At 43.3% G+C, this 24,758-nt stretch overlaps 1 protein-coding gene across 1 annotated transcript in view; it reads right to left on the reverse strand.

Annotated features, from left to right (window-relative positions):
• LMBR1 (limb development membrane protein 1) overlaps positions 1-24,758 on the reverse strand; it is a 133,602-nt gene that overhangs the window by 22,471 nt on the left and 86,373 nt on the right. The window contains exons 8-12 of the mRNA XM_066584983.1: positions 24,660-24,724; positions 21,533-21,605; positions 1,842-1,922; positions 882-958; positions 714-791 (exon numbers count right to left, since the gene is read on the reverse strand). Of these exons, the coding sequence (XP_066441080.1) occupies positions 714-791; positions 882-958; positions 1,842-1,922; positions 21,533-21,605; positions 24,660-24,724 (374 nt within the window). The remainder of the gene's footprint in view (positions 1-713; positions 792-881; positions 959-1,841; positions 1,923-21,532; positions 21,606-24,659; positions 24,725-24,758) is intronic.

Consider the following 24,758-nt stretch of genomic DNA (forward strand, 5'->3'; position numbering starts at 1 on the left):
GTGGGCGGGGAAGCGATTTCACGCTATCTCCCGCAGGTAAGTATAGGGGCTCTGGGGGGGCGCCGTGACGGGCTTCACAGCGTAATATTACGCGGCGGAGCCCGTCACGCTCGTGGGAAGGAGGCCTAAAAGTTCCTTAACCCAATTATGACCAAGTGCTGTTCATGTACGGAGCATGGTTCAGTGTACGCAGTCAATTGGATGATATTTGTAGGGCCCTGTCAGCGCTCCTCCAGTGCTGATGCTGGGTTGATGCCCTTCTATGGCCCATGTCCTGATATCTACTCCAGGATATTGAGACTGTGGGGGGGAAACGCAGCAAGCCTTCTTGTGACGGCTGGTATTTGCCATCCTGGAGGAGCAGGACTACCTGTACAACCCAATTAGGGTGCAGGTAGCACCTCATGTACCAGTAGTGAAAGAACACCAGCAAAAGCAGAAGTCGAGAAGAATCAGTCCGGAAGGAGAGGAATTGTCTCCAGTCTCTTTTTGGGGCGTCCTGCTGTTCCTCTTTTGTCACTTTATTCGCAACAAAACAGGTGACATGGATTCCCAATTGCTTCTGCTTCCTAACTGGACAGATTAAATGTCCCTGAAGTGTAAGTAACTTTCTGGTTATATTGGAACAACAACTGTAAGTGTTCCCGAAATCTTTTGTAGCAGTGTCGATCATTTTAGGAGACTTGTTGCACTAAAATCCATGACCCCTCTACCTTTGAACCCTTTGGCATTGCAGTCTCGTCCACCAGCAGTCTCAGGAAGTTGCAGGACACCAAAATCACAGAGAATGACTAAAAAGGAAAATACAAAGCCATGATATTACCAACGGTTAAGGAGGTCTTAGGACAACCTCTACAGAAGGGGTGATGGGATACAGTTACCGTTGCGATGAGCAGCAGTATCATTACAGCTGGATACACCAAGTTCCTCTCCCAGGCTGAAGCTTTCTTACGTCTCTCTTTAAAAACAAACAAACAAAAAACAAAGCTGTATAATTATAGTGACAAACACAGCCAAGAGCTCAGCAGACGCCAACTCCCTAATCGCAGACCCCACAGAAAACGGGCATGATCATTCTGAAGAGACATTATACTTTTAAAAAGGGAAATCATCTATATTTTGTTAACCGATTAAAACCAGATAGTGAAACATTTTCCTAAATCGGTTTTCTATTTTCTAAATGCAGATTTTTTTTATTCTGTCTGTGCACGACTATGGGGGGCGGCCATCTTGTTTGAGCTTTACAGCAGACTTATGGGCCATAAACACAATGGGGAGACTTATTGACTTCTATGGGAGAGTGTTGTGGGCATACTCTGTGACCTGTGCAGGGAGGTGGAGGAGGTGAGCTGTGACCATCACTTATTGTAAAAGGTAGCTCTTGTGTCATCTAAATATAGGTGTCTCCTCTCAGTGTACTGCTGCCTGTGATAATGAGATGATGGCTGAGATTTTATTTTTACAGAACAGGAAGTGTCTAGTTGTTAATGTGTACTGTACATGCAGGCTCCTCTGGGAAATACGTAAATAGGGAGATGGGAATACTGCCTTCCTTTAGGTGGTGCTGTACAGGCATTATTGCATCTTCTCATTTGCATATTTCCCAGAGGACCATGCATGGCCTTATAAGTCTCCTCACGCCTTCTAGGTGCTCTCCCTAAGGAGAAAATGTACCCATCCTGACTTAATTTGATTTATATAATAGGTCATTTTCGGATGACACATTCACTTTAAAGGATAACTTGATTTGTGGGAGATGGACCTACACAGAGCAAGGTTATCATATAATACCAAAGTACTTATAAAGTATATAGGGGATGCCAAAACATAAACGTACTAACCAAGTTTGGACTTCATAGCCTTTGCATTCATAAGATCATGCTCAATCCTCTTTGCATTGTTATCTACTGCAGAATTTCCTCCTGGGGGGGGAGGGGGGGGGGGGACACAAAAAACAAAAAGAAAATCTTAAAAGTTCAGCTAACATTTAAGAAAAAGCTGCCGTCTGTACACGACGAACAACATCTTTTCTGGCCATTATAGGACTCATATCCTGCATTTTTTTCCTATTTTCCCCCTCAGCGTGGTATACATCTGATACTCAATCCTCTCAGGGCAGGTAGGAGAAACCTGGCTGCTGTGCTGTATTCTGCACACTGTATACAGAGAACTGCCGATCTGCCGGAAAATGTATGGAAATGTATGGCTGTGTGTTTCCATACGTTTAATATTCATTTTTAGTTATGAAATGCCTTAAAAGGAGAGTTTAACTACAAAACTTTACGTTTTTTGATGTGACGGTTACAGACATATTGCTATATACTTAATGTATACACTTGAAAACCGTATAGGCATGCTTAAAAGTACAGTCAATTTTGCTGGCAGCCTGCTATAGAGCACAAGGAGTTAAGTAGATCGCTATATAGTTCTGTATACCTTGTGCTTTATTTCTGCCTATTTTGTGTATGTACAGTCATACACAGCTGTCACCAATAGGATCGCCCACTTGACCTCTAAGCTCAGAAAACAAAACAAAAAAAAAAACAGCCTTCAAATTAATAAAGCAAAAAACAGACTTTCCCCCCCTAAAACTATGTATCTCTCTGCTCAGTCCCTCCTGCTCTACAACATGATGCCTGCAGTTTGGAAAGCATGTTCAAGCTGACAGATTAATTTTAATGTTTATAAACACACACAATGTAGAATAATACCGAGCAACATAGATGTGATTTCTGTAGCTGAAACACTGTAAACTGTGACTTATTACCTGCAGGCAGTGTCCATGAGTCTCTCCTCCCCCCTCCTCTCTGCTCTCTATACATTTCAATGAGCACAAGGACTCATCCCCTTCTCCACATCATCCCATCACAGCAGGCAGTGGACAATCTTGGTATTCCCCAAGATTGACTTATCACCTATCCACAGAACAGGTGATCATATTCTGATAAATGAGGTTATCAAAGCTGAAGCCCCCACTGATCCCAAGAAGAGGGGTCCCATGTCCCTTAGTCTTCGCCTCACTACACTCGCAGTAGTAAGAGAAGCTTGAATGGAGAGGCATTTGAGGTGCCGTTCATTTTCAAGCACCTGGCTATATCTGCCAATCCCACTGAAAAGAATGGAGCAGCATTAAGAATGCTCGGCTGCCACTCCATTCAACCTTTTCCTTCCTGTGGTGGGGTAAAGGAAGAAAGAAAGGGGGACAGGAAACCCCCTCCATTCTTGGAATTGCTGGCGTTCTGAACGGTGAGAACCCCACCAATCAGACTTCGATAGTCTACCCTGTGATAAAGGGGTTATTTTAAGATTGACTTGACTCAAATTTAAATTTGTCCATAACTGGCATTAAACAAGACACGAAAAACATTTCAGAGAAGTGCCCATTACATGGTGTCAGAATAGTCTAGCCAATAGATTAAGTTGGTAGACATGGCTTGCATGGACTAGTTCTAAAATAAAAAAAAAAAGTGATGGATTCTCCATACAAACCACAAAGCAGCTCATTTAAGGTCAATTTAACTGTATTATTTTGTTTTTCTTCCAGCCCCAACATCAGGTTTTCGTACCTCAAAGGAAACAGTAAGAGTATCTATTTGCACTCCCTTCGGGTGATTGGCATCTCTACACCAATTAGTTTGAAATTACATTGTTACTAGCGTACAATAAAAACAGCACCTTTCATCTTTGTTAACTTTGCAAAGATACCGTCTAACCCAACAACTTTGATCAAATACGGATTTTTGATCCTGCCACACCCGTCTCTGTGGATTTTGGAAAACCAATAGCTGCAGGCATATTTAATATACTAGAAAAGGAAAAAAAAAAATAAAAATCTTCCTTTGCTTTATTCTTCTCGATAAAACCCTGATGCTATAATGTGAAACTTAAGACATTGGAAAGTTACCTTCGCCGATTTTTTTTTTTGAGGGGGGGGGGGGGTGGGGGGTAGCATGGACAAATCACAACTCTCGATTGTGTTAGCAAACTGAAAGCCAACCCTTGGGTGCGGAGCGAGATGGCACGTAATTATACATTTTGCTACAGAGCTCTCCTGAAACTTCCTATGTATAATTTGAGTGTAATTAGATATTAAGGAATTCACCGGGGTTAATCAAAAGGCAAAAGTGTCAGGGATTTGTTTGTGTACAAGATAAGCGCTGACATTCCTGATGTTTTACAGAGGTGCATTATAATCATTTTTCAGAACACCGAGTTAATGGTAACGTTACACTCAAAGGCTTCAGGGTTACATGTTCACCTTGACTTTGTCCATCCCGGGTCATTTACTACACAGCTGAGGTTAGGTGGAGTTTATAGATCATGTACACAAAAGCCTTTCTACATAAAAGAAACTTTCCATGAAGCGAGAAACCTGGGGTAAATTTGCTTCTTTTATGCAGAGACCTAGCCGCTCACAATACTAAATAAATGGATTCTTCATTCGCAAAAAACTTTTCTGGCTTACAAACCCATACAGTAACTCTGGCTTTGATTGCTTCATTCCCCTCCGAATATTAACGCAGCCCCTTTCCACTTTACCTATGAATTACCTAACATAGGGATTACTTGTAAGCTACATTTTAAGGTTCTGTTCACACGAGTATCATGGCACCTGTTTGTGATGAAGCCATGACAACCTATTGCTGGATTCGTCAGCAGAGATACTAATTAATCTTAGCAGAACTCTGAATGGACACTTTGTTACAGACACTAGGAGTCCACGATAGATTGGAACTCGCTCAGATCGCTGGACTTTCCAATCAAGCCTGGACCAGGATTTCACTGTCAACCGTGTAGAGTTTTCTTGGGGAACGCATGGAGAGTATATTGAGAATGGCATGATCGAAGAAAAAAAAAAGCAAAATGGGAGCCTGTGGAGGAAAAGAAATAGTCGCTGAAGGGGGCCAGAGGAGCGGGTTAGGAATCGTTTTAAATGAACAGGCACTGAACAGAGAAGAGCCGCTAAGTGCTCCAACTAAAGTATCCAAATGCACAACCCGACGTTTCTCAGCAAGGTTGGGATACAACCGCAGACGAGCAGTTCCAGCACAGGTCAAAGGACATATTGAAAAGGGCGGCACTAGTCATAAATCCTTCTAAAAATACAGTAGATTACCATTCTATCATTAAAAGGCTTTCGTAAATTTTAGAGTTGGAAAGGACTTCTAGTGTTATTGGGTCCAACCCTCTTCTATGTGGAGATCTGATTCCTTGAAGTTAAAGGCCCCAAGCCTGAGGCTGCCTTACAGTAGTTACTACTACACTGGGTAGAGCGTGCGTACAATGAATCATAGTATGGTAGAGTTGGAAGGGACCTCCAGGGACATCGGGTCCAACCCCCTGCTCAGTGCAGGATTCACTAAATCAACCCAGATATTTGTCCAGCCTTTGTTTGAACACTTCCATTGAAGGGGAACTCAGCACCTCCCGTGGCAACCTGTTCCTTGATCATCCTCCCAGTCAGAAAGTTTTTTCTAATATTTAATCTGTCTCTCCTCCCTTTCAGTCTCATCCCATTGCTTCTGGTCTTTCCTTGTGCAGATGAGAATAAGGCTGATCCCTCTGCATTGTGACAGCCCTTCAGATATTTGTAGACCGCTATTAAGTCTCCTCTCAGCCTTCTTTTTTGCAAACTAAACATTCCCAGATCCTTTAACCGTTCCTCATAGGGCCTTATTTGCTTACCGCTCACCATCTTGGTAACTTCTCTGAACTTGCTCCAGTTTGTCTATGTCTTTTTTAAAGTGGGGTGCCCAGAACTGGACACAATATTCCAGATGAGGTCTGACTAAGGAAGAGTAGAGGGGGATAATTACCACATGTGATCTAGACTCTATGTTTCTCTTAATACATCCCAGAATTGTTTGCGCCCTTTTGGCTGCTGCATCACATTGTTGACTCATGTTCAGTCTATGATCTATTAGTATACCCAAGTCTTTTTCACATGTGCTGCTGCTTAGCCCAATTCCTCACATTCTGAATGTGCTTTTTTTCCATTTTTCTTGGCTAGATGTAGGACTTTGCATTTCTCCTTGTTAAATACCATTCTGTTAGTGGCTGCCCACTGTGCAAGCTTGTCTAGATCTTTTTGAATCCTCTCTCTCTCTTCCCTAGTGATAGCTATCCCTCCTAGCTTTGTGTCATCTGCAAATTTGATCAGCTTCCAATCAATTCCCTCCTCCAGAATATTTATAAAAATGTTGAACAACACTGGGCCTAGGACAGAGCCTTGTGGTACCCCACTTGATACATTCTTCAACTTGGATGTGCAGCCATTTATGACTGCTCTTTGAGTACGATCACTCAGCCAGTTCTGAATCCACCCAATAGTTGCCTTGTCAATCCCATATTTGGTCATTTTTTCAATAAGTATGGTATGAGATACTTTGTCAAATGCCTTACTAAAGTCAAGATACACTATATCCACTGCATTTCCCTGATCAACCCAGCCGTGATTCTGTCATAGAAGGAAATTAGATTTGCCTGGCATGACTTGTTTGTTATAAACCCATGCTGGCTTTGATTAATTATCCAAGTACCTGCATACATTCTGTTTAATAATTTGTTCAAAGATCCCTCCTGGTATAGAAGTCAGGCTCACAGGCCTGTAGTTTCCTGGATCTACCTTATTCCCTTTGCCCTTTTCCAATCTTCTGGGACTTCTCCTGTTCTCCAGAAATTTTCAAAGACTATGGCGAGTGGTTCAGCAATTACCTTCGATGCTTCCTTTAGTATCCTAGGATGTAATTCATCTGGACCTTGAGACTTGAATTCATTTAAGTTAGCCAAGTGTTCCTTCACCATCTCTCAGCTTATAAATAGCCTGCATTCTTTTATTCCCCTAACAACACAGGGAAAATCAGTTGATGTTCCATCTACTTTCTGAGAGAAAACCGATACAAAATAGCAATTTAAAAGTTCGGCCTTCTCAACAGCATTAACCAATTCACCATTTTCATCATGTAAGCATTCAATAGCATCTTTGACTTTTCTTTTGCTTTTGACATACCCCCCAAATTACTTTTTTTTTAAATTTATTTTGGCCTCTGTTGCAAGCCTCAATTCATTATTACCTTAGTTTTTCTGACACTTGCCCCACAGTTTCTGCAGACTGCATTAAATTTTTCTTTAGATATTCCCTCCTCTTTCCATTTGATAAACCTATTTCTCTTCCTTTTTAACAAGTTGTGTTCATCCATCCTGGTTTCTTTAAATGCTTCCCATTCTTCCTACTTTTAGGGATTAACGATTGTGCTTTGAGAATCTCATTTTGCAATATTTCCCAACCTTCTTGGACATTTCTGTCCTTAACAATATCCAGCCATTGGATTCTTCCGACCCTCTTTCTGAGTTCATTAAAATCTGCCTTTCTGAAATCTAACCTTGAGGTCTGAGTTTTCTCGGGTCTTCCTCCCCTTTTTATCCAAAATTCAAGGATAGCATGATCACTGCCTCCTAAGGTCCCAGCCACCCTTACTCCCTCAACCATTTCCTCCCTGTTGCTAAGAATTAGGTCCAAGATAGCAGATCCCCTTGTTTTCTCTTCAACCATTTGGAAGATAAAGTTGTCAGCAAGAGCGGCTAGACCCGGCAACCTTACCGCTTACAGTGATTCTTTGCTCTTCCCAGAATGCACAGGTAATATGCAAATGATCTTCCTGCAGCTCCAATCTCTGGTCTGGCGATGCCCTCCGAGCAGCTAGACCTGGCTAATCCTGGCAATCTTCCTGCTTATAGCAATTCTTTGCTCTTCGCAGAATGCACAAGGAATATTCAAATGATCTGAAATTGACTTATCTAGACTAGCAAATCTTCTGCCATGTTGGGTGAATGTTATCATGGCGTATACCTGTTCTACCTTCCTTCAATATGCAGATCATCATAAGAACTGTAAAATGCTAAGTGTGAAAAAAAAATGTGGTAACATCTTCATCTTCTCATTAGCATGCAAGTGCCAGAGTAATATCAGCATGTTCCTTTGATTAATACGTCTGCTGATAAAGACACTTCGGGCTTTGCTGAGCACTGAGTAAGAGACAGACGTTAATCCTTCAGTGGATTCAGAACAAAGTATTAAGGTACGGCCTTTCAGACCTTACAGCTTTGTACTGAGAACTTCAGATTAACAGTTTCTTGCCTGGAACTACTGGAGCGCAGAGTTTTCTTATAACATTACAATTTATAAATCTTATTAAAAAGAATAAATAAATAAATAAAAAAAATCAATCCTCTGGGCCCCCTCCAACGAACATCTCAAGGTTTATTGAACCCTCAGCCTGCCTTATGTATGTTTGACCCGAGAAAAAATTTCACACCCCCGTTGAAGGGAACCTCTCAGCAGGTTTTTGGACTATAAACTGCCACCATAGTGCTCTCAAGCACATTTAAAGGGAATCTGCAATCAACCATAAACAGCATAAACTAAGTTATGGTGCTTATAGTCTCTTTACATACTCTCCTGATCCCCTGTTCCTACGGTGTCCGCCCGCGAAGTCAGCACACGCACACCAACTTGACCCTTTTCAGACTTTGTGCATGCACTCCCATTCATCCCAATGAGTATGCGTGCACACAGCCTTCTGAAAAGAGTCAAGCTACCGTGTGCTCTCTGACTTCACTGGGGACCACCACAGGAATGGGGGACCCGAACTCCACATCATCTAGACTATAAGCACCATAACTTAGTTTCTAGTTCATGACAAGTTCCCTTTAATGCACCCCAGACATGTTTGTATGCATTCCCAGGAAGCTCATCAACCCAAAAATGTACATTTATAAAGTGGCGCAAAGTATGCAAATGAGCACATTTCAAATCAAGGAGGGTAGGGGGGGGTCGCAAGAGCCTGCATGTCACAGAGGCATTACATTATGCACGCCCCCTCCACTACATGACCACCTACTCCTGCCGCTGACCGCACAAATCACAGCGAAATTCCATGCTTGTGCTGCGCAGCCCCCACAGAAAACAGACACGCACACCGGGTTGAGGTGTCTACAGCTCAACTTCAGTGGTGCACCGTGGATGCGTCGGAAAAGTTTGGCAGATTATCACACCCCGCGGCTTTCAGGCACTGAAGCACACAGTAAAAGCGGAGGGAGAGAGACTGACTGGCGGGATGTCTTTTTTTTGGTCCAAATTGACAGAAACTGAAAAGAATGGAGTTTACAGGTTTTAAAGTGAATTTTATTTATGCCATAGGGGGACGGACACAAATGGGAACTACTCCATTTAAGCTTCCTTATAAAGCATGCGTTTCACCTGCGCATGAACAGTTGTTGAACAGAGCTACATTTCTTACAAACCAAAATCGCATGTCTAGTCGATGCAAACAGAATCTATCCCTTTTTTTGACGACTCCATTTGCATCAGTTACACATTTTTTTTTTGAAGAGAAAACGACAAATCTGTTACGGCTAAAAGAATGCAGATGTGAACATAGTCCACGGGCCTGGGCACACCTTGTTAGGACTTCTGTCCAGGAGTCCCAATTGGGGTTTCAGTTTAAAAAAAAAAATGTCCTGGAAGGGACCTGAACTGAACCCATATGCACCATCAATGAAGGTTTAAGCAGGCTACACCAAAATGCTACCAATAAAAACTACAGATTGCCCTCTAAAAAAAAAAAAAAAAAACTCACCCAGTATCAACAAAAAAATTCAAAAAGATAGAGGTGAAAGGATTGCGACAGCAAGAAATATGAAAAAATATATAAAACTTTTCAAGCAGCACAACATAAAACAAACTGTATCAATTTGTTATTACTATAATTGTTCTGACCACAGAATAAAGATAACTGCCCATGCCCTAAAAACATCCCCCAAATGGCGAAAATGTGTTTTTTTTCACTTCACCTCACTTAATTTTCCGAAAAGCTTTCAAAAAAACATTACATGGTACATTAAATGGTACTATTGAAAAATACAATTTGTCCTACAAAAAAAAAAATAAAAAGATTGTTATGCTTTTAGTTGTACATGGTTGAAAAAAAAGTTTAAAAAAAAAAAGTTAATTTTATGAAAAATGGACTAGAGTAGAGTAAAATGAAAAAACAAAAATTTGCTGCAGCGGGAAGGAGCGAACTTCTACTACTTTTATGACCTCTAAACAACTTGGAACACCATAACTAGGGAGACAATTCATTGTGGATGGCTGCAGAAAACGAAAACTAGTGTGTGATGACAACCGTTCTCTTGTGATGTCATCCAAGTACCCTGTCCTTTCACCAATTTGTAGTACTTAAGGTTAAAGTCTGAAGAGCTCCATTCCGGAGAGCTTTCATCACTGGGAAACAGGTGAACTGAAGTAGAAAGTGGAAGCGGCAGATCGGTTCATTCATGCGATAATCCACTTCTACGCAAACCATGTAAATCAGAGCAGCAGAACTGCTGTTTCTCCGCCGGTCTGTCAAAGTCATGCTACCCAGTTTTGCAGTTGCTGCCTCTGCAAGCTTCAGTGCGGGATTAGTTTTTGCTGAGCAATTCTCTATCGATGGAGTATTAAATCTTGCCTGTGTGCTGATGTAATTGATGTTTTAGCTTCTCATTAATTAGTTAGATGGTGTAAGTCATAATTTGTTACGCTCATTAACCACAAATTCAACTTCTAAGTTCCTCTTTTTTCCCCCTCACTAGATTTAATTCACATATTGAAACTCAACCAAAGATTTTTTCCCTTCCGTTGCATTGACTTCTCCAGTTATTAACTCACTCTGCCATGAAGATTTAGGCAAACACAGTAGAAACCGTTCAGCATTAAAGAGGTAATTCCTATCTTCTACAGTGATGGCATACCGCCAGGATAAACAATCACCTTGTGGCCGCTGGGGGTCTGACCTCGGAGATCCCCACAGACCATAAAACTAGAGGGGCCGTAGCGTTCATGTGGTGCTGCCTTCTAAGTTTTTCCTGCACAGTGGTGCCTGCAGTAGCACTGCGGCCCTTTTATCCTTCGGACTGGGGGGTCCCAGAGCTTAAAGCCTCACCAATCACAAAATGATTGCATATCCTACAGACTTCTCATATGAAATTTACAATATGGCAATAACCGGTTAAAAGGGACTTTAGAGTTTGTCTTCGCTGTTGTCATAAATTAGCTAATAAGGTGGTGCAGGAAAAGAACGGAGAGGGAAACTAAGCAGTTAGTGCAGCCTCAGGGCTTATTCTGACGTGCGTGTAACGGCTGGGTTTTCACACCCGGTCAATATACGCTGTCTCTCTCTGCAGGGGGAGGAGGCGGGCTGGGCCGAGAACAGTGCACTGAGCTCCCGCCCCCTCTCCGCCCCTCACCCCTAGTTGCAGTGAGACGGGGTGGGGCAGAACTTGGCTCCGCCACCACTGCAAACAGTGGTGAGGGGTGGAGAGAGCGGGAGCTCAGTGCACTGCTCCCAGCCCGCCTCCTCCCCCTGCAGAGAGGGACAGCGTGTATCGGCCGGGTGTGAAAACGTACATTGGAATAAGCCCTCAGACAGATCTACTGAGTATTAGACTGCACAAATACGGGGATATTGTAGAAGCTGCAGAAGACAAAACCATGCAAGATTTTTTAATCAAACCCTATTGCAAAAATGATTGCCAACCTAAAATATACGCATTTAAATGAAAAAAAAAAAACAGTGCCACAAACTTGTCTATAGGCTTTAAGTAGAGGAAATACTTTTTAAAGTCTTTTGCATGAAAAATCAATGCACAAATCTTACGAAGTCCATGCAGAAAAAGAATATACACTTTTCTGTTTGTCATGTTGAGTTTTCCTTCTTATGTAGCAGCTGGGGTGAATTACAGTCCTCTGTAAGGGCACACATGCACAGGGGTGCGTTTGTACACAGATTTGCGTGTGTAAAATTTGCATGCGCAATCCGCAGATAATAGAACCTATTGATTTCAATGGGTTCATCCTCACCAGTAGCATTTGTGCGCGCATGGGGGAAAAAAAAACAAAAAACGCAGCATGCTCTAATTTAGGCCTCATAAAAGCCTATGGGAGGTGCACAAATGCCCACTCAATACAGCCGCGATTGCTTAATACTCTGCACAATTTCGCAGAGAAAAACACACATCTGGAACTAATTAGCCTAAATAGCCTTCTGAATTGTGGTGCGGCTGTGATCTACGCTCATGTGAGAAGGCCCTGCAAGTGCAAAAAGTCCAGCAGTTTGTGTACGTTTTTGTGCATTACTCATGGCACAAATGGCCTGCGTTACTACGTGTTTTTGCACATATGCCCATGTGAGTCTGGCCTTAACAGGAGCTTTCTCCGCTCTCCTTTACACCATCATGCAGCCCTCTGTAATGGCTCACTGGAAAGGCAGTGGATGCACCTTCACAACTGGGGAGCAGCTAGGGAAGGAGCTGTCCGTAATTTACAGGAAAAACTGTTACATTCCCTCTCTAATTTCTGTCACATGGTATCATACATTTAAATGCATTAAAAATAAGATGTTAGACGGAATCTGTCAACAACTTTTAGGCTAGGTTCACACAGGGCGGATTTGCTGCGGTTTTGCCGCGGATTGCCGTTGCATATCCGCACTGCGGCAACACCGCTGCGTTTGCAGTGCAATGCAGTACAAATGAGATTTGCCAAAAAGCTGTTCTCACAGGACGGATTTTTTCCGCACAGCCGCAGTGCGGAAATGCAACTGCGTCGCGGTTTTAAAAGATTCAGCATGTTCATTCTTTGGTCTTTTCCGCAGCGCTTTTTTGTCCATAGACCTCTATGGACGCAGCCAAAACCGCACCAAATACGCAACATAAGTAAAAAAAAAGCGCTGCGGAAAAAAACGCTTGCGAATTTTTCTGCACGAAAATCCGCAGCAAAATCTGCAAGCCCAAATTAACCTTTGAAGCGGTTTTGCCGCAGAAGCAGTTCTTCTGCGTCAAAACCACAACGGAAAAACCGCAGCTAAACCGCAACAAATCCGCCCTGTGTGACCCTAGCCTAAGCCTTATAAAACTAAACTTATGGGCTGAAAGAAAGTGCGCAATGGAGTTTTCCACTTACCTTCCCAGTCATTCCCCAGATGTCAGCGCTGAAAGCTGCTGCTAAATGCATTGGTCGACACTGCTAAGTAGTCCACCCATTATAAAATTAGAATGGGAAGAATTCTTCACTGCGCCACTCAATACATTCAGTAGTGGCTTCCAGCGCTCACACTAGAGAAACCACGAGGAAGGAAAGTATAACGCTTACATCCCCGGACTCCACAGGTTGCCTTCTTTGAGCAGGTAAACTGAGCTTATAGGACGAAAAGTAGATTTCAGATTCCCTTTAACATAGATTTTTATATAGCCTCCATGATGTCACGGGATTTCTCTCTTACTGACTGGCAGTAAGGAATCATTTTTCCAATATGCCTCAATGACAGAACAACCAATTTCTGATTGAAGAGTAAAGCGAGACAGTAGTGAAAGAAGTTATTTCAGCTTGACCACATTGTATCCCTGCGGATCGGCTCAATGGAATCCAAAGTTATGGGCCAGAAGTTCGAGATCGTAGGAGGAGTCTAAAAAGGGAAAACTAACCAAAAAAAACAAAAAGTGCTTTTCCCAGAAGCAGAGTAATATCTGTCCATGGGTTGAGTCTGGTATTGCAGTTCACCTCTCACTGCTTCAAGGAGTTTTGCCCAGGACAAGGGAAAAAAAGGTCAGCCATTTTTCCAAAAAATCCACGCTACGCCTCTTTGCAAAACTCTGCTGTCCAACTAACTGAAAGTAAGCTGTATTAGTCTCTCAAGACTTTAAGATTCTTTGTCCACAAAACTTTTCAGTAGACCAGTATCCTCAAAAGGATAGATGTGTTTTCAGGGGCGGGCTGCAGAAGCATACACTTTCGGGGTTTTAACCCACTTTCCAGCATCGTTTTCAGCAGAAAAATACTTCCTCTTGAAGCTTATGAGAGTAAGGCCTTAGTCAGACGGGCGATTTTTCACGCGATTTGCGGATCACATGACGGATGCGCATCCGCAAATCGCGTGACCAGTGCGCGCAAGTCGCCCGCAAATCGCCCGAAAATCTGCTCCTAGCCGCGTTTCATTAGAAACGGGCCGGAGCTGTCCAGCGCATTGCATTCAATGGAGACGGCAATACAGCCCGCTCCATTGAAAGCAATGCGCTGCGGGCGAGCCCGGGATGAATTGTCAGTAAGGGCTTAAAGGAGATGTCCCGAGGCAGCAAGTGGGGTTATACACTTCTGTATGGCCATAATAATGCACTTTGTAATATACATTGTGCATTAATTATGAGCCATACAGAAGTTATAAGAAGTTTTTTACTTACCTGCTCCGTTGCTAGCGTCCTGGTCTCCATGGTGCCGACTAATTTTTGGCCTCCGATGGCCAAATTAGCCGCGCTTGCGCAGTCCGGGTCTTCTCCTCTTCTCTATGGGGCTCCGTGTAGCTCCGTGTAGCTCCGCCCCGTCACGTGCCGATTCCAGCCAATCAGGAGGCTGGAATCGGCAGTGGACCGCACAGAAGAGCTGCGGTCCACGAAGATAGAGGATCCCGGCGGCCATCTTCAGCGGTAAGTATTGAAGTCACCGGACCGCCGGGATTCAGGTAAGCGCTGTGCGGGTGGTTTTTTTAACCCCTGCATCGGGGTTGTCTCGCGCCGAACGGGGGGGGGGTTTAAAAAAAAAAAAACCCCGTTTCGGCGCGGGACATCTCCTTTAAATATATAAGCCCTTCCCTGCAATCCATCCTAAAATGTGTTAAAATAAATAAAAATTGTATACTCTCCTTCTCCCGGCAGCCGGAGCTCCGCGTGGCCGTCCTGCAGTGGGTGTGAAGGAGGTGTGAGTCAGACCTGTCCCCTGATTGGCTCAGCGCTGAGCCAATCAGAGGCATGCCTCACTCACACCCATTCATGGATTCATGAATGGATGTGAGTCAGACCTGCCCCTGATTGGCTCAGCGCTGAGAGGCAGCAGTCACTCACCCATTCATGAATTCATGAATGGGTGTGTGAGTGTTTTCAGCCTCTGATTGGTCAGGGCTGTGACCAATCAGAGGCAGATCATTCAGCAGGCGGGGATTTTAAAGCCCCGCCGGCTGAATAGTGCCGAGAAGCAGTTCAGGAGAACTGACAGCGGCCGCGGCTGGACTCCGGCTGCAGCGGAAAGGTGAGTATACAATTTTTTTTTATTTTAACACATTTTAGCATGAATTGCAGGGAAGGGTTTATATATTTAACCCCTTCCCGACAATTAACCCCGCGCACGCCGGCAGCCCATTGCTTTCAATGGAGCGGCTGTATTGCCGGCTCCATTGAATTCAATGGGCAAACATCGTTCTTCTCTGCCACAGCTGTTACAGCTGTGGCAGAGAAGAATGATTTGTCTTCTATATGTTCTCAATGGGGTCGGCGCTGCTGCCGCCGGCCCCATTGAGCGCATATAGAAAAGAGAACAGGAATCGCAGATCGCAGATAGGTGCGATCTGCGATTTTTTGTTCTATAAATTTAATCGGACGAGCGCATAAAAAGCGCTCATGTGTCCGATACCATTGCAAAGCAATGGTTTTATAAAATCACCGGACGCATACGCATGCGCAAATCGCGCAAAAAAAAAAAATCGCCCATCTGACTAAGGCCTAAAGATCTTTTTTCTCTACAACTTTTAGTGATCATATTTTGATATTCTTGTGGAAAGCAAGTGCCGTCTTTCAGTCCAGGTCCTCCAATATTCGATCTTGTATACGTAGATCTTGGTTCTTTCATATTCTCAATCTTGGTTGCTCTGGCTACTTTCAATGGCTGTTCTGTATTGAAAGTACATTAAAAAAGAAAGTTTTCCCCAAAATGGCCATCTGAAGGTTCACTTTCAACAACATCAATCTCTTAATCTTCAAAAAGGTCTAAATCTGAGCTATCAGAATGAGTGGCATTGTGAGAATTTGCAGCGCTACCTTAGAAAAGCGAGCCGGGCATACAGCAAAGCTTGCTGAGAAGAGAGACGGTCTGGGGCGAACACTGGACCACTCTCCCCAATTCACATGCTGCACAGGAACATTTTAAACAGCGATAACACAGGTATGGCTTCACAAATAAACATGGGACAATAAATTGGGCTTGGTTCAATAGCTGGGCTTGGTTCAAAAACCGTGTCTTAAAAAGTGCTGACAGATTCCCTTAAAACGGAAGCAACTTCATGATGAATTCCATGCATGCTTTCCACAAGTGAGGAGATTCCACTATTCATTCACCACCTTTTCAAAGGATTTGTGAATGAACGGTTTCTTATAGGATGCAGAAAAGTTCTTCTTGGCCCTGATTTTTACAGGAAAAGGGTAAAAGGTGGGTTGACCCTAACCTCTGAAGTTTTAGAAAGATCAGCAGAGACTACACACTGTCACCATTAATCAGCATAAACCAAAAACCAGCAGCCTCCTTAGGGTACAGAGGGAGAGGCAGGAAGGAAGAGGTGGCGCCCAATTTAAATACAACTGCCACAAAAAAAAAAAAAAAAAAAAAAGATTACTGTCCCTTTAAGGGGCAACTGGCAGCCATAGATATGTCACCTTCCATCGCACCCCCCCCCCCTCCTTCCCAAAGAAGAAAAGCAAAAAAAAAACCAAACATTCTGCTCACTGTGCAGATTAAATTGACAATACTTTTACAGTTTATTTAGTTTTAGATGTAGCGATAATTATGTGGGGTTTTACATTTTGTGAGGGAGCACTTTATTCATCACGGGTACTTTATGTAAGTGATCAAACCGTTGCATATTCGACTGCAGAATGTATGTAGTGTTAGAGGCTTTTCAGCGTACAACTGACTGGCATTCTGTTACACCCTTCCTCTGCCAAGTCCTAGAAACCCCCTTACAGTGCAGCTGCGGAAATGCTGCAGCGGAAAGGTTTATTGGCAAAGTGAGTGGGATAAAAGATTATACTGCAACTTTAACCTGCAGATTTGCGGTGGATCAGATTTGGAAATTTGGCAACAAAATGCAGTATTTCTGCATTGGCGTGAATGCACCCCGAATGGGGTTTTCCAGGCAAATACTATTGATGACCTATTCTTAGGATAGGTCATCAATAGATCAGCTGATTGGGTGCCCACTGTTAGCACCACAACACAAATGGGTAAGGACCGGAAACAATTAGCTCTGCCTGCTGTGTAAGTGGCCAGCACCTGTAATCACAGGCACAGCAGTCACTGATTTTAATGAGTGCTGAAATTATGAACGCCAGTCACTATACAGGGGTCGGAGCCAAATGCTTTCGCTCCATACTCCCGTGTGTTAAGGCGCTGAGAGCGGGCGCCCAATTAGCTGATCGGTCGGGGTCCCAAGGGGTGGAATCCAGCCAATCAACTATTGATTGACTATCCTAAAGATGAATCATCAATATATCATTTGCCAGGAAAAACACTTTAAGATTGCAGAGGGAGAGGGGAGTGGAGGGGGAGAATCTACCCGGAAGTCTCACTACGAAAGTTTCTGGTCGAGACAAAATTTAGAGAATTGCACAAATTTGGTATTTAAACATACATACAAGCCTTACCACACAATAGCAGGCGTCTGTTGTCCATCAATCAGCATTTGTTAATTCTTAAATAAAAAGTCTTTTCAACTCCACAAATAGAGCAAAAATATGTGAAACCAAGAAATCCCACCAACATAAATTACAAGGACAGTGAGCAACAGATGTTTACGTCTTTCAATCGTTAGTGTCTAAAACGCCAGCAAACAAGTGACTGCTTAGCAGACAGGACAACGAACACGTGGATGACTAATGTAGGAGAGGATCCCCGGGGGATCTACCTGCAGCCGATTACTGAACAGTTTAACTGCGTTTTCCAAGATTGTAAAAGTTAAAAATTGTAAAGCTGCTAAAACACAAGCGCTGTTAACACTTGTGAAAGATCACTTCCTGCCAGGCTGCGCTTGCACTTTCAGGTACAGTCCAGCAACCGTTGGGACAACGCGAGCGCCAGCGGCTGTCGCTATCTCTCCTGTAATAGCAGCTTAAAGAGGATTATCTGGACAAAAACTATTGATAACCCATCCTGAAAATAGGTCATCAATAGTTAAATCACTGGGGACTTGCCACACAGAATCCCAGGCGATTACCTGATCACTAGAGGAACAACGAGGAAGGCAAGTATAAAAGTTACATCCCCGGACTCCACAGGTCACAGGAGATTACCTGACCATCTGACCATGTGTAATAGGAGGCACAACTGGAGGGGACCTAGCTGGCTTCACTCACATTGAAATCAAAGAGAGACCTGAATCGGCTGTCTCCATTGTTGCAGTGGAAGTGACGGAAGTGTAATAGTTGTTTCAGCTCCCAATGTGACGGGTAGTGAAGCCAGCTAGGCCACTTGCGGTTCCACCTTCTATGACTGACAGCCAAGCAGGGTAATCAGGCCATCACCAGGGAGACCATGCAGTGGGTCCCCAGCGATTACCTATTGATTACCTATCGGTAATCAGCCTTTGCCGAAAGACCTCTTTAAGGCCTCATGCCCACAGCCGGGTCCGATTCAGACTGTGGAATATCACAGCGGAATCAAACCCGCTGCCTCCCAGAGACCCTATGCTCACCTCTCCATGATCCACGGCGAGAGTCTCTACCAGCGAGCATGTGCATTGCAGGGTATGATGCATCGGCGCGATTTCCCGGAATACTTCCAAAATCGCTCACAGCGGAAGTATCGCGGGATGGACAGCTTCCATTGACTGCAATAGAAGCCGCCCATGCGTTTTCCTGCACAAATTAGAACATGCTGGGATTCTCCCTGCAAGCAGAAAAATCGCAGCTGATTTCCGCTCGTGGGCATGGGAGAAACGCTTTACATGGTCTGTCTCTTGAGGGTTATTGCTGTTGAATTCGCGACAGTTGTCTGGCCGCGATTTCCGCAGCGATCATTCGTACCTGGGCATTAGCCCTAAGGCTGGCTGTCCACAGGCGTAGAGTTTTCCCACAGCGGATTTCTACCGCGGGAGAATGCTAAAGTCACTGCACTTTTCTGCAATGAACCTATCAATCTTAGGAAAATTGCGGCATGCCACAGTTTTTATATGCGAGCAGGAAAATTGCGGCAATTTTCTGCTCTTGGACATCAGGCTGCGCTTTCCATAGTAATCCTATGGAAAACATTTATCGGATTATCGCCGCCGATACCGCAATGCAATATTGCCCATGGACAGGAGGCCTAAGGGGCTATTATGCAGCTATTCAACAAGCGTCACTCTCCCAAAAATACAGGTGGAGCTCTGCCGATTGTGACCGGTATCTGAACTATGACGAGTCCGGGTGTCAGCTGCAATTGGTTTTTGCCTGTGTTTTACAGGGGAGAAACGCTGCAATGCGATAGCAGCCTGGTATTTCATAAAACCTTTGCCATATACTGAAACAAAAAAGGCAGAAGTGCTCAACCGAGTACTGTGCACCATTGTATGCTCTTTTTGGGCAAGGCATTTTGGTGTGCCGAAACGTGTGACATTTTGATATTTTACACTTGCTAGTAAGCCGACATAGAGTTCAGATTTCAAACATGGGTGGGTCACGCCAGAAGAATCTTTAAAGATGGCCGCACCAGTTCTCCAACTACCCTATGCACATTGTGCATTACTATGCATTATTAGTCCAAGACACTACATGCTGCTTTGATTGCCAAATGCTGCCCATGTGAGCAGTGCAGGCCAGTTAGAGCAGCATGTAGTGTCTTAGATTACTGATGCACACTAGTGCACAGTGTGCATCAGGTAGTTGGAGAACTGGTGCAGCCATCTTTATATGTTCAGGACTGGAGGGTTGCTTTAAAAGTAAGGAAATCCACACACCATGCCGCTTGCACTCCAAACTGGCAAAAATTTTAGGTTTAGCACACCAATGGCCTGAAGATGCACCAAGTGTGTAAAAGATGCATCTGCCTCTTAATATATTCACTTCATGCAATCTTTACTTAGACCTGTGCTTTATATGTCAGTTTAAGTAAATTTGCCCCTATGAGTTTGCACACCGCTTTGCTCACAGTCCAAATGGAAAAAGGAGAATAGCGGTTTATAAGAGCTTGTTTCACTGATCAGTGGGGATCCGACATGGATGGAAAAAGCTAACATATCACTGTGACATGCCAAAAATCTTCAAAGAATTTTACACAACAGCCACAGTCCATGTAATTCGTGATCAACCTATGATAGGATGAGTTGAATGCATTGCTGGACTGGAGGGGCAAGAGAGTAGGGTCATAGGCAGATCCTAATGCCAGTCAGTTTAGTCCCATTAGGCCGCTTTTCCACGGGCGACAAAATCGTGCAATTTTGTCGCAATGCAACAGTACTACAAAACCCCATGTATGTGAAGCCCATGCTTTCCTATGGGTTCCCTCACATTAGCGATGTTTTGTCGGATGTGATGTTGCAAGAAAAAAAAAAAACACGACATGCTCTATACTGCTGAGACTTGCGAGGTTTTGTAGCCCATGTTTCTCTATGGAGCCTTCTTGTTTCTCGCATTTCACGAACTAGCAATTTTCGCAAGATGTGATTCCTTACCCCTAAAATACGCCCCAGCTGCATTCCCAGAAAAAAAAGGAATACTTACCTAGCAGGCGTGGTCCGGGTCCTCCTGCTGCTGTCTGGAGCTCCGCCGTGCGTCCTGCAGTCCTCGTTCGAACAGCTGAAGATCACTTCCTGGTTGCAAAATTCAAAAATCCTGCCTCCATGAAGCGATGGCTCTGATTTGTTCATCCAGCGCTACTCAGCCAGTCAATGCAGCGCTCGATAAACCAATGTGAGGGCTGCAAATGGTTCATCCAGCTCTGCATTGATTGGCTGAGCAGAGTTTAAAGAACAAATCACGATGTGGAGGCAGGATTTAGGAATTGGATGAGCCGCGGCATTAATTGGCCAGTTCATAAATCCCGCCTCCACAATGTGATTGGTTCTTCAAACTCTGTTCAGTCAATCAATGCAGAGTTTGATGACCCAATCAAATCCTTCGCATTGTTAGGCGCTGCATTGATTACGTTCATCCAGTGCCAATCAGAGCCATCACTTCCTAGAGACAGGATCTTTGAATTTCGCAACCAGAAAATTATCTTCTGTGGGCGAACAAGTACTACAGGATGCCCAGCGGAGCTCCGGAGAGCAGTAGGACGACCTGGACTGAGTCTTTTAGGTAAGTATACCCTTGTTTTTTCTCCAGGGATTTCAGCTAGGACTTATGTTAGGGGTAGGGCTTAACCTTCTCACAATTTTATCGCTTGCAGCAGCGAAGTACTGCCTGATTTTTCGCAACAAAAACACATCACTGATGCTACAAAATCGCAGGAACACAGCTGCGATATTGCAGCGATTTTGTAGCAGTGATATCGCTGTCGCCCCTGTGAAAGAGGCCTTAGGCTGAAGAGTAAGCCAGATAAGAATGGACAGTGTGGTGTTAAGGCGAGAGGCAGATTCCTGAGCCTTGTCCCTTCTGGTCTACAGATGCATTCTCTTTGGACTGGCTGAACAGATGGCGGCAAAGTCAAGTCCTTTAAACGACCCATGTAAGGAATAAAAAGGTGAGTTACATAGAAAGGTACCATTGAGCTTTCTTTGTAAAGCCTCTTCCTGCAGAGTTACGATGTACATCTGCTCATCAAGGTCTTCAAGGATCTAAAAGAGAAAGATAAGACAATTATTAAAGATTTTTTTGCCCACTAGAATCTTGTCTTTGTTTTTCTTAGACACAATGGCGGTGGAAGTGGTCGTCTGTTATAGCCTTCTTGTATGCAGGCTAATCATTCCCAGATCCTTTAACTGCTTTTCATAAGACATGGTTTGCAGACCTGGTAGTTCTTCTCTGAACTTGCTCCAATTCATCTAAAATTAATCTTTTTTTAATTTGGATGCCCAGAACTGGACACCGTATTCCAGATGAGATTTGACAAAGGAAGAGTAGTGAGGAATAGTCACCTCACCCAATCTAGACTCTATGCTTCTCTTAATACATCCCAGAAATGTGTTTGCCTTTTTTGCTACTGCATCACACTGTTGACTCATGTTCAGTCAGTGATCTATTAGTATACCCAAGTATTTTTCACATGTGCTGCTGTTAAACCCAATTCCTCACATTCTTTATGTGCTTTTTTCCCATTTTTTGTTAAATGCCATTCTGTTAGTGGCTGCCCACTGTTCACGTTTCGCTAGATCTTTTTGAATCCTCGCGCTCTTCTCTAGTGTTAGCTAACTTTGTGCCGTCGGCAAATTTGAACAGTTTCCCCTCAATGCCCTCTTCCAGATCATTTATAAAAATGTTGAGCAACACTGGGCCTAGGACAGATCCTTGTCGTACCCCACCTGAGGCATTATCCAGTGTATAAGGCAATGTATTAAAGCATTGATGACAAATATTTTAAGATAAATTATACCAAAATAAATATATAATCTAGACTAACCACATAAAAAAATAAAACTCAGTGGCTCGCTGGTTAGCACTGTTGTTTTGTATCATTGAAGAACTAGGTTCAAAGACAATATCCACATGAAGCTTGTATGTTCTCCCAGGGTATTCCGGCTTCCTTTCACAATACAGAAACATACTAATAGGTGAACTTAGGCTGTGAGCCCCAGTAGGGACAAGTGTTGTACAGTGCTGCAAAATATGTGTGTGTTATATAAAAGTGCAAAATAAAGTGAACAAACAAAAAAAGTGCCCCCACCCAAAAAAACCCCATCAGCAGCATATAATTTAAAATGTAAAATGAATGGTGTATATATAGTTTTAGATTATTCATATCAGCATAAAACGATGCAGTTAGAAAGCAACTAAGACTTTGTTATTCCTTTTATTTTTTTGTTAATAAATACAAAAATGGGAGTTAAAAGAAAGCAAACAAAAGACATCACAAGTTTAGGCTTCGTGTCCACTGGCGAATTTGAATTGCGGAATCCACAGTCCAAGCCGCCCATAAGGAAACATGGGCGTCCGCAATTGAATTAAAGCATGCGGATTTGATTTGCGGACCTTTAAGTGCGGATATCAGATTGCAGCATGCTCCATTTCAGTGCGTTTCCTGCACGGATGGCTTCCATTGAAGTTAATGGAATCTGTCTGATCCGTGGGCCAATCCGCGGGAAAGCAGGAGTTTGAAAAATAAAACGTCTACGATGCATGTGTGCCGGTCGGCGCTTCCGCACACATCTGCAGTAGTGAAAAAAAGAATCGGACGGGTAGGTAGGGTCTTCGGCCACAGGCAGGGTCGAATTTCGCTGCAGGCTCCCACATGCGGAATCCGACCTGCCTGTGGACATGAGCTCTAATTAGACTATAATTATACATTTGACAGAAGTAAAAAAATAAATAAATAAATAAACAGAAGACACGAGAAACGTGGAACTCTGTACAATGATAGAACAAAAAAGAAGAACTTTTTAAAATTATGTAGGTATATTAGAGATTTCTGTCATAACAGCAGCAGAAGTCAAGAAATGTGTCTGGAAATTTAGAGAACTATGGGGAATGCCAAGAAAGGAATGACAGTGACAAATACAAGTAAAGTTGTGGATGAAGGTCACCGGTTCATGGGACTCAGGGCTTGGGATTGATGCAAGAGGGATATAAAGAGCTCAGGAGGAATGTCAGAGGAATTCAGTGGCTGTCCACCAGAACAAGAGACGCCTCAGAGTGAGGAGTGAATTATAAGAACGGTGCGCTCCTACTTGACTTAGAGTGTTGAAACAGGACAAACAAGAACTTTTTAAGGCAGCTTAGAGAGGAAAAAAAAATAAATCTTCCTTTCGACAATTAATTGAGCCCGTCACTCTCAGCGTTTAGCCTCCATGACAGTAATTATTTCTAAAGAAATAAGTCGTATATAGTTTAAAAAAAAAAAAAAAAGACCCCATATTACTGAACACATTTAATTGCGAGGAAATATCAAAAGCTGCTTTTAAAAGGGAATAAAATCAGCTACAATTTTCTTACCAATTAAAAATGAAATAGATGAGAAAATGTGAAAATATTTCACTCTTTTCAGATTCTAGATTTTTAATTCTATTATCTGTAGATGATTGTGGGAGCGGTCATCTCCCCTGTGCTGCAGTTAACAGCATTTAGAGAGCTGCTTTACAGCATCTTCATAGGCCATAGACATAATGCACAGGAGGGGACCCACTGACTTCTATAGGAGAGTGTTGTGTGCATGCTCTGTGACCTGTGCAGGGAGGGAGAAGAGGCGAGCTGTGACATCCCCTATTGTGAATAGTGAATTGTCAGTACATGACTGTAGGGGCAGCCATCATGCCTGAGCTGCAGTTAACAGCATTTAGAGAGATGCTTTACAGCACACAATGGACTTCTTGTGCACGGAGGGGAGGAGGTGAACTGTAACCCCTCCGATTATGAATGCTGAATCCTGTGTTATCTATATAGGCGTCACCTTTGATTGTAATCGTGCCTTTGGTGATAATGAGAGGACGGCTACAGTAAAGGAAGTGTCAGACTAGTATTAGGCTCAGCGGTCAGTGTAAGAACTGCAGGATTTTAGGATGCTTTTATAATCTAGATAGAGACCTAGAATAAAAGAAAATAATCAAAAATCCTTTAAAACTCCGTTTGTCATACTTGATTTATACAGGTCATCATTTTCTGATGACACATTCCCTCTAAAGATATGTCTACATCAGGGCTTTCCTTACAACTATAAAATAAATAATTCAAACACTTACTGTCGGTTTCACTAAAAGCTGACCCATTACTGTAAACATTCGAGAAAGGCCAACAGGTGTACATACTGTAAGGAGATACAAGCAATTATATTTAGGGAC

The sequence above is a fragment of the Eleutherodactylus coqui genome, chromosome 12 (genome assembly GCF_035609145.1).
Source record: "Eleutherodactylus coqui strain aEleCoq1 chromosome 12, aEleCoq1.hap1, whole genome shotgun sequence".
In the NCBI taxonomy this organism is placed as follows: Eukaryota; Metazoa; Chordata; class Amphibia; order Anura; family Eleutherodactylidae; genus Eleutherodactylus; species Eleutherodactylus coqui.